The sequence below is a fragment of the Vicugna pacos genome, chromosome 14 (genome assembly GCF_048564905.1).
Source record: "Vicugna pacos chromosome 14, VicPac4, whole genome shotgun sequence".
NCBI lineage: Eukaryota > Metazoa > Chordata > Mammalia > Artiodactyla > Camelidae > Vicugna > Vicugna pacos.
Window position 1 is genome coordinate 3,848,879 of NC_133000.1, and position 15,967 is coordinate 3,864,845.

The window sequence follows — 15,967 nt, forward strand, 5'->3', positions numbered from 1 at the left end:
AGCAAAGAACAGACAACACCAAGAGCGAGCCCTAATGCAAACTATGGACTTTGGTTAATTATGTTATCAATATCGTACATCACTAATGCAAGACGTTACTCTTAGGGGACAGTGGACGGGGGTGGGGGCAGTATTTGGGAACTCTCTGTACTTTCCACTCAGTATTTTTTAGGTCTATTAAAAAAAAAGAGAGACGGTTCCCTGTTAGTCTCTGCCAGCACAAGTTTATTTGCCTCAGTCAACCAAGTAGACTATGTTGTTCTTTCAAACATCAGTAAAACATCTCCCTCCTTTTCTTGCTTTGGACTCCCTTTTCCAATGGACCACACCACTCTCCTCTGCTGTTAAAAAGTAAAGTAAAGACCGACTGGGCAAAAATCATCCGTGAACGCTAAATCTTGGGGGAGATTTTAATGAGGAACAAGGAATCTGTGTCTCCCACAGTCAGCCTACCAGTTACAAGGGCATAAAAAAGAGTCATGGTCAAGTGGAGAACCGAACAACACTGTGCGTGGGAGGTTCAAATCAATCTCACCAATGAGGGTCAGGCGGAACTGTGTGCCCAGGGGCGGACTCCTGAGGACGACGCGTTAACTATGAATTATGCCACCAGGAATCTATAACTTGCATCAAATGAGAAGGAAACATCAGACAAACTCGGTATGAGGAATGTTAGATTTTACGAAGGAGGGGAGGGGAACATTCTTCCAGTGTGAATATCATAAAACGAGATGACTCTGGAAATGTCCCAAACTGAAGGAGGCTAAAGAAAACATGGTCACTACATGCAATGCAAACTGCTAAACCCTAAAACTGGACCCTGAATTGAAGGAGGGAAACGCTACAAGGGACATGACTGGCTCAGCTGGGAACACAGTACAGTGGACACCTGGTTAAGTCAGAGTCTGAGTGCTCACTCCTCACGCGGGAGCAAGGGAAGGCGCCAGCCGGCAGGAGGGCTGTGGTACCCAACCCCACCTGTGGACAGCCTTCCAGCGTCTCGCGCCCTGCTCATCGGGGACTGTCCCCTCCGCGAGTGCGCACAGCGCACCTCCATGTTCATTCCAGCAGCAAACAGTAAGGATGATCGCGACCGCAGGGAAAGGAAAAACGAATGAATACACCTCCCTGACCTGCAAGTTTCTCATCAGCTTAACTAAGGCTGCAATTCCTAGAGCACGGCCTCATGGTCTCCTGTACTGAAAGAAAATGCAGTAGTTCCAGCTGCAGTAAGTATTTTTTGTTATCCCCGTGCTCACTGTGAACAAGCAGACAGGGCCTTCACCTGACAAGGACGTCTTTGATGCCCATTTACACTCAGGAATTACAGCTCTCAAGTTCAATCTCTCACACCCGTCCTCCAAGAACCTCTCATGGATTAGGTCTGTTCTATACACAGTGTTATGACATACTTACAGTTTCACAAGTAAGACACCTGGTTTCGTTAGTTAATGTTCCCTGAAAAATCTCGTGGACCCACGTGGGGTCCGCTGTGCTGTTGTTCTCACTGTCGATGTTCCCGTTGGGCAAACGACCATTTTGTTTTTCCTGCTTCCTCTCTTCTTGTAAAATATCAGCAATCGTATTTAGCAGGTAATTTAGGAATTCGTGGGCATCTTGCTGCATGTAGTTGTCAAAAAGCTCTAAAAATAAGAATTTATTAGAGAGTTATTTCAGAGTTAATAACTTCATTAAAAAACTGAATTTAAAAAAGAATGACTAGCATTCTATCAGAATTAAGTACAAATGTTTGGCATCGTTAGGTGCGTACAAGAAATAGGTTATCTTTCACAAATTAGGACTGAATCTGGGAAAAATAAAGTTATGGTGAATGAAAATCCTTAAAAAAAAGACAGTAATTGATCAATGAGAATAGGGCAAAACCCACCCCACACATGATGCACCGAGGAGATAAGAAGCAACTGCTTTCCACTCGCTCCTCGAATCTTACTCCACACGTGGTACAACGTGGCAAGTTTACAGCAGAAGCTGGACGACCTCTTGGCAGGGCCAAGCCAGATGCATAAGAACCCCCGAGAACGTTGTTAAAATTATAAATTACTGGGCCATACATCCCAGTACACAACCTGACTCAGTAAGTCAGAGATGAAGTCTGGAGCTCCTCCAGGCGGCCCTGCTGGGCAGTCAGGGTGAGGCAGTAAAGGCCTCACTAATTATCTGCTAATCCAGGTAATCGCTAAGGCCGCCTCCAGAGGGGAGATCTGGGACTCCACACAACGCCCCCCCGTGGGTACACGAAGAGCTGGCGTGCTGGCGTGCTGGCGTGCTGGCAACACCACCGTCCTAAGATTAAGCTCTGGCCCTGTGCTTACATCACACACCCCGAGGCTGAAGAGGAAGGACTTCAGAGGCAGGGTGGTCTCACCCCATCTTCTTAACAACCCTGTGACACCACGATTAACACTATTTTACAAAAGAGGAAATGGGATCAGAGCGGGTGGAGTCACGCTGTGAGGAAGCGTCAGGGCCAGGATTCAAACTAGACCGTCCAGCCCGAGCACACACAAAGCAGTCGTACAACCTGGCCACACTCGGACGCCTGTGGCTTCTTGACCAGGTAGTGGTCTCAGTGCACATTTTAGAAGTTCCAGAAAGATTATCGCTTACAGTTTTTAAATGACAGACTAGCAATTGAGAAGAAAATTTAGGGAAAGCCTTCCAAGATAAAAATAATAAAAAATTACATTTTAGAAGAACGACAGATATGACTCCATAAAACTAAGTTTTATGCATTAGAAATCATTTCAGAAGCCAGAAACAGTGAAACCTGAAAATTATTATCATCTTCAACACAGGGAGTTTATACAAAAGAAAATACAAAGTGGGCAAAGGACTTGAAATCAGCAATTTCTAAGAACAAAATTCAAAAGGTTAAAAAAAACACTCATCCCCATGGTAACCAACAAGGCCTGATGTTCCTGTCTATAAAATGGAATACCACGTTCCTTTGCAAGGTTATTATAAAGATAAAATGGTAACAAGTGAAAATATTCATTTTTATGAATATTCAAAGAAAAAGGGCTTTAAAAGTATCACATTTAAGGCGCAGGTTTGAGAGCAAGACTGTTGGGGTCCCCATTAGGGCTCTCCCCCGATTATATGCAAGTCGGAAGCAATTTACTTAATCCCTCTGGTGGATCTCAGGTCAGACACAACAACACCAGGGACGCCACTGGAGCCACACTTCATTTCCATGCCATGAGTCAGCCCCGAGGGGTCGATTCTTGGGAGAACAATGAAGCCGAGTCCTAAGCGCCACTGCAGCACCGGCCTGCTGTTAAGCACAGCTTAAGGCCAACGGACCTTTAATCTGGTACACGGTGTGTCCACTGGCTGCTGTCCCCCAGGGCAGGGGGTCCAGAGCGTCTGACACCACTGCCCGCCCTCCCCGCTCACAGGGGGAGCCACCGCACTGCCACCGACATGCCAGACAGCTGGCACCCCTGAGGAACCTTCTGGGCGTCCCCCCACCTCTGTGACCAAGCCCAGCTGTGCTCAGAACCCTCGGGGTGCAGCCCTTGGACTCGTCAAGGCCAACATTGCGCTGACTTGCCCCCAGTGCAGTAATCCCCACCCCCGGATCCCTGCCTGAGCCCTGGCTCCTGCTCTCCACGACCACCCTCAGCTCTGGGAGGCTCTTGCCCAGCCCCTCCTGCGCACCTTCTACCAGCTGCTTGCTGTTCTCACCCCCCCCCCGACCGCTTCAACCTCTGGCATTTTCTAGCTCCCCGCTGCCCCTTCTAAACCACTTCACTTTCACATAAGAACTCACCCTCAATCAAGAAAGCTCGGAATATCCGACTAGACTGCCCTTGACCCTCGTGGTTCTGCGGTCATCAGCTGACCCCGCCCCCACCAGCGGCCTGACCCACGGTGTCTCCGTCCACCCCGCTCCTGCACTGACCTGGTCGCTGTCCAGGCGGCTTCTGTCAGTGCACGCAAACCCCTTAAAAACCAAGAGCTTTCATCCCCCGTGTACCTACCCGCAGGTCACAATCCAGATCCCCCCACCTCAGGAGGCCCACTAAGATGAGGGCCGGAAGGAGGCTGTGCCAGAGCTGATTAGGGATCTTGAGCAAAGTGGGAACAAATTGGAAAAGTCTTGGAAAAGCCACGGAGAATCCAGAAGAGGGATGATGGGAGAGGACCAGGAAAAAGATCTCAGAAACACTGCGGGGGCCTGGCGAAGGTGACGGATGAGTAGCTCACCGCAGCGGACCGCTACGTGCTGGCTTCATGTCACAATCCAGTCTCAGTTTTCCCTGGTAAAGAACTATTTTAGCATATATGCCTGCTTTTCAAAATAAATACTTCTTTTTAGTAAAGCAGAAGTGTGCAGGTGTTTTCATTTTTTAAAACCTGAAATATCTTTTTTTTAAGATGTTCTTTCAACACAGAACAATGACTTCATATTCACAGAAATACCTCAAGTGACTTGAATGTTCTGGAAATAAGATGCAAAGTAAATCAGAAGATACTCTAAGTATTTGGTTAAAATAACATCTGGTCCATTTCCTACAAATATGGTATACTGAACATGCCTGACGTTGCAGAGCCTAAGCTGAGAGCAGCCACTACAGTTTTAAAAACATCAACCCAGACCCATAAACATCAGAACAACATCCACTAAACGGCCCCACGACAGTCCTGTAAACTGTGTTGTATCTGATTCCTAAACTCTTAGTTTTCCTAGGGGTGCTTTCTTGCTAAGCAGCATAGTGGGAAACTTGGACTTCAAACTTGCTGTGGCAAATTAAACAAATTCACTCACTTATTCACTCACTCAATAAATATTTAAGTAAGCACCTACTATGTGCCAGGGACTGGATTAAGTACTGGGAACACAAAGGTGAGCAAAAATGAATGGGCTCCCTCTGCCAAGGAGCTGCCAGTCTAGGAGGGGAGACACAAGTTCATTATTAATAAACGTACATGAAATGTGTCAACTACTGAAGTCCTGCCACAGCTGCAACATTCATGCAAAAAAAGAGGAAAACTAAATCATTGCCTGAGAGTAAGTTAGGTTTTCTTGATAATTCAGAAATAGCGATAGCTTTACATTACAAAAAATATCTTTCATGCTCTTTTGGAGAAAATGGATTAAGGAATACGAGAAATTATATACTAAAATCTATTTAACAGCTGTTATTTGTGAACAACGAACGTTTCCTCCCTTGAGGAAGACCAACACTTGAACATGTATTTACAAATTTGTCTGTATCTCTGCAGAGCACCTGAAATGCTGCTGTGTACATGCAGGTTCCCTAAGAGCCAGGACCCTTCCCACTGCTGCGTCCCTGGGGCTCAGGGTATCAGATGTGCATGGTATTTCCTGAATGAATAAATGAATGAATGAACAGACAACAGGGGTTGAAACACTTATGATGACATGAGAAGAATTAAATTTGGCCGCAAACAACGACGTGAACCAAGCACACGGCTAAGAGCTGGCTGGTCCGACCTCAAGCCCACCCTGGATGACCCCGCCCTCCAGCTGAGACAACCCTCACCAACAGAGTTAGGTCCCCCACCTGCGTGTCCATCCTCCCAAACAAGGGAGAGCCTCCGGGAAGTCGGCCATCCTAGACGGATGCCGTCGTCCCCTGCCCGCACCACTGCAGGGGCCTCCTGGCTGGTCTCCCTGCTGCTACGGGCGCTGCCACGGGCACCCCTTCCCACCGCGGGGCCCCGCAGCCGGCGGGATCTCCTCCTGCAGATCAGAGCCCTCCAGTGGCCTCCTGCAGCTTTCACAGTAACCCCCAGCTGCCGGCCCCTGCTTTCGTGCTGACTTTACCTTCATCTCACCCCGCTACAGCCACAGTAATTTTCTCACTGCCTTTCAAGCACTCAGGGCTACTGCCATTTCTGTTCTATCCACTTGGAACAGTTTTGCCTCGGATCTTCAAATGATTTGCCTCTCACTTCCAATCTCTGATCTCACGTCATTAGCAGCTCCCTCATTCTCTACCACTCTTCCCTGCTTTACTTTTTTTGCAGCAAAGATGGACTGTTTCTCATAACTGTCTGTCTGTCTTGTCAGCCCCCTCAATTGTCTCCTGGTCCTGCATGGTGCCTGGCACAGGAGGAGCTCCACACATAATATCTTTAGTGCAACCAACCACAGGTTCGCATCACCAAAGACAACATATTTGTGGAACAAATGTTATCACACTCTACATAGGAGCTCGGTACCACAGCATCTCATGCTATGATCAGTTAACATAAATTAACGTTTCAAAACCAAAAATCCATTATCGAAATTAAAAGAGTCTTTCCAAGGGGTATCAAAACTACTATTAATATAAAGCAACAGTGGTTAAAACAATACAGAGCTAATACCTACTGAGAATATAGAATGTGACGTTTTTAACATAACATGGGAGTAAACTGATGTAAGAACTACAATCCAACAGTTAAAGTTACTGGAAATACTGAAACAGGTGATATACTTTCCAGAGATTTAAAACAAACCAGCAAGTAAAATCTCAGAAGAGTTTTGCAATGGATAACCTATTAAATCCTCTTTGATTTGTATACTCTTCTCTACACTAATTATTGGGGAAAAAATCAAAACATACAAAAGCCAGCAACATCCAATAATAGGGGTGCTTTTCTATTAAATATTGCTTCTAAAGCATAGGAAAATGAAACACAGCTTATGAGAAGATGGGTCTGGAATATTCATTCTGGAATCAGTTTCCTTTAATAAAGTAATCAAGACGTCTATTGTGCATAAATTTATCTTGCCTAAACACACAAAAAATTCAAAAAATACTGAATTATTAAAAGATAATAAACACTGTAAAGATACCCCAGTTTTGATAGGCAAACATGTGAAACCACAGGAATTTAACTATATAGAACTTTCAGAACACAGTAACATCATCTCTGTGTTCAGCAAGAGAGTCTACCTAAATTAAAAAATCATTGCTCACTTAAAGACAATGTTATGGACAGCATGTACCTGCCCTTCCCCAAATTATTATGTTGAAATCGTGGTCTGATGCTATTTGGAGGTGGGGCCTTTGGGAGGTCATTTAGGTCTTGAGGGCTGAGCACAGCGCCCTTGAGGAGAGACCGATAGAGCATGCTTCTCTTTCTCCCAGAGCAAGAAGGCGGCTGTCTGCAAACAGGAGGAGAGCCCTCACCAGGCAGTCAATCTGCCGGCACCTTAACCTTGGACTTCCCAGCCTCCAGACTGTGAGAAATAAATGTTTATTGTTTAAGCCAAGCAGTCTATGGTATTTTTGGTACAGCAGTCCAAACTAAAACAGAACACATGCAATATATTATTAGACAATAAGGTCAAGAAAAATGTACCATTACATGAAAAAGAAGATAATGTGCATTCTGGGTAAGCTTCATGTTTCTGAGGCTGATAGTTTCTAAAATACTAACAAAATCACCAAGAAAGGATGGCATGTTCAATTATCACGTACAGTTGACCCTTGAACAATGCAGGGGTTAGAAGACCCTCCGCAGAGTCAAAAATCCGTGTATAACTTACAGTTGGCCCCCTGTATACATGGGCCCCCCGTGTCTGGTCCCTCATCTGCAGATTCGAGCAACAGCAGACAACGCAATGCTGCAGTATTTACTACTGAAAAAGTCCTCACATATGTGGACCCGTGCAATTCAAACCCACACTGTTCAAGGGTCAACTAACTGTATATGAATTTTCTACCAGGACGAAATATTTTAAGTTTCACACCAACACAGACAAAAAGACTCTCCAAGAAGACTTGAATCACTGCATCCACATTCTAACAGAGCTGTATTTGGCTTTCTTAAAAACAGAAGATACTGTACAGATCTAAAATTTAAGAAAGTATGTTTAGCTTTAGTCAGGAAAACATAAAAGATGTGTCTTTGTGAGCAATGAACCAACTGCTCTATATGTGTATATAGAGAAAATAAATAAAATCTTATTGTGGGTATCAGATTCAAGAATGATAACCTACAGCCATATCATTTCAGCATCTTCTAATGTTTTAGGAAACTACATACGACCCATGTTTATCTCAGCTCACATGATGATAAGCAGTGCCAGCTGAGTTAAGGGCAGGGCTCCCTGCTGGTGTATTTAATAACCACTCATGTTTCTTAAATCCAGCCTGAACTTCCCATGGCAGCACAGCACGCCGGGCAGAACGCTGATCCAGACGGCAGGGAGCAGTGCAGGGCCTGACAGGACACCTGGACAGAGCTGAGTGCCAGTGATACCATGGAAAGTGAGGAAGTGATGTCTACTTTATGGCTTGCTGTGCAAATTAAATGAAAAATATTTTAATAGAGAAAAGGGAAGTGGGATGTAATCAGTAACTGTTTTTAAAAGGGAGGCGGGGGCAGAGTGAAACTGCCCGCCCCGAGCCAGAAAGTTTAATGAACTGAGTTGGCACTTTCCGTCCCTGGGGTGTGACTCCTGGCAAGTCTTTTTGCCTCTCTTTTTTCACAGCTAACATGAGGGAAGTAACATGCTGTCTATATTGGGTTATTTTAAGGATCAAACAAGTTAATATACATGAAAGCATTAGAAAAACAACAAACGAACAATAACTGGAAAACACACACACACACACACACACACACACACACACACACACACACTTTTCTTGATAGAAAAGCCAAGCAGGCAAAAGAGAAATTACGATTTCTCATTTCCTGGTGCACAGAATTTGATCTCTGTGTAACAAACTTCAAACAGTAACCACTCCTCACAGCCATCAGTGCAAGGCCGTCTCCTCACTCAACTGGAACTCCCTTAAAGACAGGAGGACCACCTTTGGTTTGTCAGCGGCCGACGCACCACCAGGCGTAAGGACGCCGGGCGACGCTGGCTGCGCTGCAGAACGCTGCACCTGGCCTTCCTGCCACGCAAGCAATACATTAGGAAGCAGAAGAATTACCATTTTCTTTCCGTAATCTTGTTATGAACTTCTTAGGAGGTATGACCCCCACCTTCTTCTTCTGAGTGGCTATGCTGTGGAAGAGGTCCGCCAAGCACGTGAGGAGGCTCTCCTTCTTCCTGGGCTGGCTCTTGTACGCTAGGACTTTCTCCCGAAATGGACGACAGAAGTACAGTGCCTGAAGAACCGAATTGCAGTAGCAGGTATTTCCAAACTGGAAGAGAAAAAACATGTTCTGTTAAATCTGGGGTAACGCGCTTTCAAGAGAAAGAATTTCCACGTATACAGTGGAGAGAAGAGGAAGACAGGGCATTTATGATCCTCATAAACCGAAAGCTATCAGAGAGCAGAAACAATTATCCCAACTACAAATTAGCTGTTTTAACACTTAATGGATGCTCTTGGCATCAGGTTCAGGTTAAAACTGAAGGCGAATAGTATGCAATAAATTTGGCCTTTACGAAAACTGACTTAAAGAACAACACAGTTTAAATAGTGAGATGAGTTAAGGTTTAGGATTCTGGAGAATTTTTTCTCTTTTCTTTTTCAATTCCCACTGTTATGACAGTATTTGTTACATACAAAGCATTTTATATATTGTATATTTAAAAATACAACTCTCAAAAATTCTTTTAAAAATACAGAAGTGAGGTTTACTATCAGGTTCTTCAATGCCATCCAAAAAAAACCACAAACAAAAACCAAGAGCCTCTGAAATGTTAGCTGAAAAGTCACCAACGTGACAGCCTAACAACCACTGAAATATTAAGTGACTTTATTCTCATACGTTAGAGCGACATGGACTCAGCTCCAGGGCTGAGTCCTGAACTGCCTCTACCTCCCACTGGCCATGGGACCTGGAGTAGGAACCACAACTCACTGAACTTGAGTTTCCTTCTCTTCAATAATGGGGGAAACTATCCTCCTTTACAGAGAAAATAACACATAATTTGATAAGTATTTTTTGCCTTCCTTTTCCTTCCCATGAATAGACACCGACTCCCAAAGCTGGCTAATAAGACGCCTAACAGTCCATCAGTGAGGATTCGGGGACTACCTGGAAACTGTGAGAGAGGAATAAGGGGCGTCCTCAGAGCACCACCATGGGTGAGTCACATACACGTTACCTGCAAAAGGCTCAGCAGAGAGGAGCGTGTGAGAACGGGCATTCTTACATTATGTGCACAGACCCACACACTCTCGCTTATATTTAAAACTAGGAAGGATACTGACTAAACTTCCATAAAAATGAAATAAATAAATACCAGGGAGGGTAAATTAAAAGCTAGTAAAAATGGTTATCTATAGAGAAAGAGGGAAAAGAGTGAGATTGCTCTGCATGTATACTGTTACAAAAAGTGTACTTTGTACCTAAATTTTTAAAAACTAAATTAAATCAAAAAAGAGAGGGAAAAAAAACCTCCTAAAATTGAAAACAAATAGATATAAATCAAACTTAAATGTATATCCAGTTGGTGGTAAAACTACATAAAGAAAAGGGTTACTTCAAATGACTTTAAAACACACACCTTTTACTACACTTGCTACCGAAATACAGTCTAAGAATAAAAAGAACAAAGAAATCTTAAGCTAGCACTCAGGAGTCACGCCGTTAGGATTAACCTATTCGTATTGCTATTTTGAAACCACTATAGATCCCCTGCAGGACAAAGCAAGGGAAGAATTAGGTTAACAGCCTTAGGGATCAAAATTTTTAATGTAAAGAAAAAAGACACAACAGTAAAAATCAGAGAGGTAAAAGCCCTTTAAGTTATATTGGAATTAGCAATATCTAGTGCCTTTTTGTAAATGTTAAAGTGTATGAGTGTGTGAGTGTGTATGCAAGTGTGTGCGCGGTGTGCGTGTTCTCAAGTTCTGTCCACTGAAAAGGCCTCCCCGGTAGTCAGTCTCCCCGCACCTACACTGTGGCCTCTAAAAACCCTTTTCCCACAAAAAGAACCAGGATGTGGCTACACAAGATATGGGACAGGAAATGTGTAAAGTACAAGATGAGCCTGGAGTACACTTTTGTGTGGATTCAAGAGCCAATTTTCATCAAAAAGAATTAATGCAATGGATAAAAGGCACACCAACTACAATAAAAATCTATGCAGTTTACTCGTCTGCAATGGAAGTTGTAAACTAATATATAAAATAGGAAAGCATCAAAGTTTTACCCTGCCTTTCTTATAAAAACCGTATTTCAGGGGGCACTGAAGTTCTTGTTTAGAAAATAACTTCGGCTAATAAAATTCAGAGATTGTTGTAAATATGGATAAGGCAATAATTATCAGTGGATACTAAAACCATCAGGTTAAATGCTGGTGGGGAACTTCAAAGTGGAGGGCTCAGATCTGAACCCCCAATGCACTCCAGCATCATTACAAATGAGCACACTTTTACGTCTCCTGATGTGATGTACCAAGAAACAGGCAGCAATTCCCACAGAGTATTCTTGTCTTAAAAAACAACAAAATCACTAAAGTTTAAACTAGAGCCTAGATCGAACTACCAATTTACAAAATACCCAGGGAACAGAGACAGAGGAAGGAGTTAAATATCTCAAAAAAGGAATAGGACGTGACTCAGTGAAGATTTACAACTTCTACATTCACACTGGCTGTCAGAGCCAAGAACTGATTTCTTAAGGACAGATGCTTGAGAAAGGCTTTCCAGAGAAATGCTAACATCAGTGCACGGCAAGGATGCACTGGTATTACTGATCACAAACACAGCCGTGGCTACACTTCAGTAAAGCCTATCCCGCGCAGAGGACACCTGCGGTAGAACCGACAGTGTTACCCAGATTAACTTACCAACTACTCAGTGCTGGTCAGTCTGGAGAATACGAGTCATTGTACCACAGACTAGTGACTCTAATGACCAACAAACTAAGCCTGTGTCAACTGAAGACAAGACAAATCCCCATCATCTGGACATCTGTACTGAAGAATAAACAACAGGGAGCTCTAACAACTTCCAGAGCTGGAAGATAAAAACGAAAGACAGCATCTCGCGGTATGTTAGAAAATTTATGGGGGAAGGGTAGAGCTCAGAGGCAGAGCACATGCCTAGCATGTACAGGGTCCTGGGTTCAATCCCCAGTACCTCCAATAAAAAATTTAAAAAATAAACTTAATTACCTCCCCCTACCATAAAAAAAAATTAAAAAGAAAACTTACGACAATGAAGCTTGACCTACTAATAAAAAAAGAAGCCACCAGCATAAGCTAAGGAGCTGGCATACTCGGTACGGAGTGCTCTAAGTCAGCCTCTCGCTCGCGTTCCCACTAAGAGCAACAGGTAACATCACATCCGAAGTCTACCACTATGGTCTTCTTTCACTCACCGTCATCAATCCCATGAAAGAAAAATTAAAGGTTGAAACTACTATTATTTCTCCAGAATAAGCTAACTTTCAATCTTATTCATAACTTCAAAGCTTTTCCTTCAATTTCCCTGATTTTTAATAGTAACTTTCATTCCAGTTCCTAAAACCTAAAAATACACCCTTCGAGTATACAGATTTCATGCAAAAGATTCCCTGGAATGGTTTCCACCATGCTCTTGTTTCTGAATGCTCAATTTCTCAAAAAGACATCGCTTTCAGGTTGAAACCTACCCTATGTTTTTTCAGCTGGTTCTAAAGATCAAAGGCATGACCAGGTTTAAAATCAGGGGAAACAAATATTAAAAGCTGCCACCCTCAAGGTCTGATAATTGACTTTTCAATTGTTTACTGAACACAGTGACCTATCCTTGCTTTCTCTAATGCTTTTGTCTCTAACTCTTAAAACAAACGAACAAACAAAAACACTCTCCACAAAGACTTACATATCCCTATCAGTGAGATCACTCTGAGCACACACCCAATATACGCATTTGTTAAGAAATAATATACGTCCATTATGTACACTAAAAATGTAACAAATGTGATTAAGATGAATATTTTAAATTACATTAATTTTGTGTTTTCACTAAAAATTATTAATATTAAAGAGAGAGCAGCAGATACGCTTTTTTGTAAACTGCAAGTAATAGATTTTATTACAGTGATTTGATAGTCTATGGATAGAGTTCAGTTATTTGGATATATAGTTTTACTGGCTATCAAAGTTTAAAAAGGCATTTTCACAAAGATACATACACAGGTCCAAGTGTTAGAGTCTCTCCTTGACAACCTTCATTCTCTAAATTATGGTATTAAATATTCAATCCTATCTTCCAAATTTATTTGAATTCATTTAAGTAATTATCTGCCTTGATAGCAGCAAAAACCATAGCAACTAAGCACAAAGATCTGAAGCCAAATCATCTAGGTTCAAGTCTGGTCCTGCTACCTGAACCTGAAAATTACCAAGAAATTACCAAGCTGCTCTGTTCATCAGTTTCCTCATCTGCTAATGGGACTTATAATAGCACCTGCCTCTAAAGTCATGTGGAGCATTAAATGAATAATCTGCAGGAAGAACCTAGCATGGTTCAGAGCACCTCATCGCTACACAGCTATTTCTGAAACAACCTTTTTGAGCCATACACCCCTTTTGAAGAATCAGATTAGCTGAAATTAGATCACACAATCTGTAAATCCACATTTAAGTTACAATAAATTGCAACAGCAGACATGCGTAGGGGTGACACCGTCATGCTGACACGTGGAAGCTGAGTCAACAGGACCACGCACACGGGGACAGGTGTGGGTGCCAGCGCCATTCACTTATTAATAATCAGTAAGCTCAATCTATCTTTCATACTTAGGTAAAAACAAACATTAGGAATGCTAGCATTTTCTTCCCCAACGAATCATCTTACGTATTTCATCTGGAGACCTCTGGTTTTAACCACCATTATGTCAACAGTATTACCTTTAAAAAATATTTTAAAACGTTTAAATGCTCCACTGTCCCCCATGCTGGCTGGTGACAGTGCCCGCCCTGCGAACATCCCCTTCTAAGGGAAGGCCCTCTTCCATGGCCACAGCTGCTGTCTGGGCGGCCTTGTTTCACATAACTCTGTACCCCACATGCCCTGCCCACCACCCCCACTGCAGCCAAATGGACCTAATTCTAGTGGACACCCGCTCCTCACCCCTACCCTCACCCCACCGTCCCCTGCTTCCGGACAGGAGCTGACTTCTCTACGCAAATTCTGCGAGGCTGACAGTCGCAGGCCCTCTGTAGACCCTGCAACAGGGCTGGGCACTTCATCCAACCTGGACAGAGGCCCTGGGCCAGAGTTCTTCTGTCAGATGTGATACGGATCTCTGGTAACTTCAGCCTCGCGTAGTCTGTGGCCGTCAGGTAGAGAGAAACTAAAGAAAAATGAAATCCATGCAAAAGAAAATGGAAGCAAGAGATTTCCCGACACATGGAAAAAAGTTTCATGTTTATTTCTCTCTCCTTGTAACAGCCCCCGTTCCCTGGTCCAGAGTGCCAGCTAATGACCACTGGCAATTCAGGTTAAAAAGCCATCTATACGAATGGTCTAGCCTCACAGAAAGACGTACTGAGCCCAACTCGTGTTTGGGGGCCTGTGGTGGTAGAAAGTTACCGCGGAACTGCGTGATACACACAGGCTGCGCGGGGGGTAGGGAGGCAGCACTGCTGGTCCACGCCACCCTCCCCTGCCCACTTTGCAGAGGGAAGTGCTCACCATACAAGAGACAAGGGAAAGGGCGATCTGGCTTATCAGATGAAAACAATATGTTTTCAAAGAATTCAGCTGCCTATATAAACAGCTGACATGAAACTGGGATATATTGCAGCAAGAGAGCGCTTCTAAAGGCTCCTTTGCCCCAAGTTGGTCTCTGCACCCACACGCCACACCAGCGTTTCTCCTCTCCAACTTCCAGTTACATCCAATTACACCACAGTATCCAGCAAAGCCAACCCCACAGGAAACCCCCCACCTACGGATTACGCAAATTACGGTGCAAGACATCAGAGTCATCACTGAGTAAACCGCCGTAAAGCTGTCATTTGTGAAAATATTCTTCCAAGATAAAAATATCTACAACTGAAAATCATGGAAAATAGTTGTTAATAAAAAAAAAAGTGAAAAGTAACCACTCTGTTGAATTTTCTGCTAGGTTAATTAAACTGTAGTTATTTCTCTTCTCTCCATTAAAAGAAAAAAAGTCTAAATTTCTAACTGCCCAAAATACATGTACTGTTTCCTAAAAGCAAGTGCTACACTCACTGGTCGCAAAAAGGGATCCAATCAGGCAGATCCAACAGGAACTCTGTTCAGCATCACCTTTTTGTAAGAGCAATTGAAGTGAACGTGGAAATGCACCCTTAGCTAAGAACAGACTGATGAGAAGGAAGCAGGCATGCGCCTCATTTTGACAAAATCCCTTGTTAGGAAAGCTGGACCACCAAGCTCCTTAAAGCAGCTACACCCCACGCTGTCGACAGCACTGCTTGGCAGGCAGGCTAGGACGGGAGGAAAGAGCTGAAACGTCCACCTCGGAACCAACTAAGCTACCCCTCCCCGACCCCTCAAAGCTCCAACCTTGATTTTTAGGGGACTCTTATAAACAGTGTGGTAACTCTACGAACAAAAAAGAGGGGAAAGAAAGGAGAGAGACTAGTGATGATAATTTAAGGACTGAAAAACAGGGCCTATGGAAAATGGCTAAAAGTACAGAACACAGCTGTGCTGTAGCCTGAGCGCACACAGCACAGGACAAGCTCACCCCTACGCCAGTTCTGCTCCGTATGAAACACCAGGAAAAGAACAGATCAGGCAAAAACTCAAACGGCCAAAGACAACCACAGACTTGAGACACCCAAGAACCGCCAGGGAGCGAAGGCAGATGGAAGACAAGTGGCCCAAAAGCCTCTACGACACACATAGGAAAGGACAGACTCACCACTAAAGGTCAGGGACTTTGGGGGGGGGGCATCTGAAAACACAAGTCTGGGTATGCCTTTAAAAAGACCATTACTTCAACTGCACGCTTAGTCTCCACAGAAGATGGACAGGAGACTGGGAGTGAGAACCCTTGAGAACAGCAGTGAGGCACCCACAGGAAACAG

The 15,967-nt window shown here is 43.8% G+C and overlaps 1 protein-coding gene across 3 annotated transcripts in view; it reads right to left on the reverse strand.

Moving 5' to 3' along the window:
• The window catches only part of USP12 (ubiquitin specific peptidase 12), a 67,310-nt gene that overhangs the window by 13,947 nt on the left and 37,396 nt on the right, over positions 1-15,967 (reverse strand). For all 3 annotated transcript variants that reach the window (XM_072976042.1, XM_072976041.1, XM_072976040.1), the window contains 2 exons: positions 8,928-9,141; positions 1,417-1,643 (listed from right to left, as the gene is read on the reverse strand). In XM_072976042.1, coding sequence (XP_072832143.1) covers positions 1,417-1,643; positions 8,928-9,141 — 441 coding nt within the window. The remainder of the gene's footprint in view (positions 1-1,416; positions 1,644-8,927; positions 9,142-15,967) is intronic.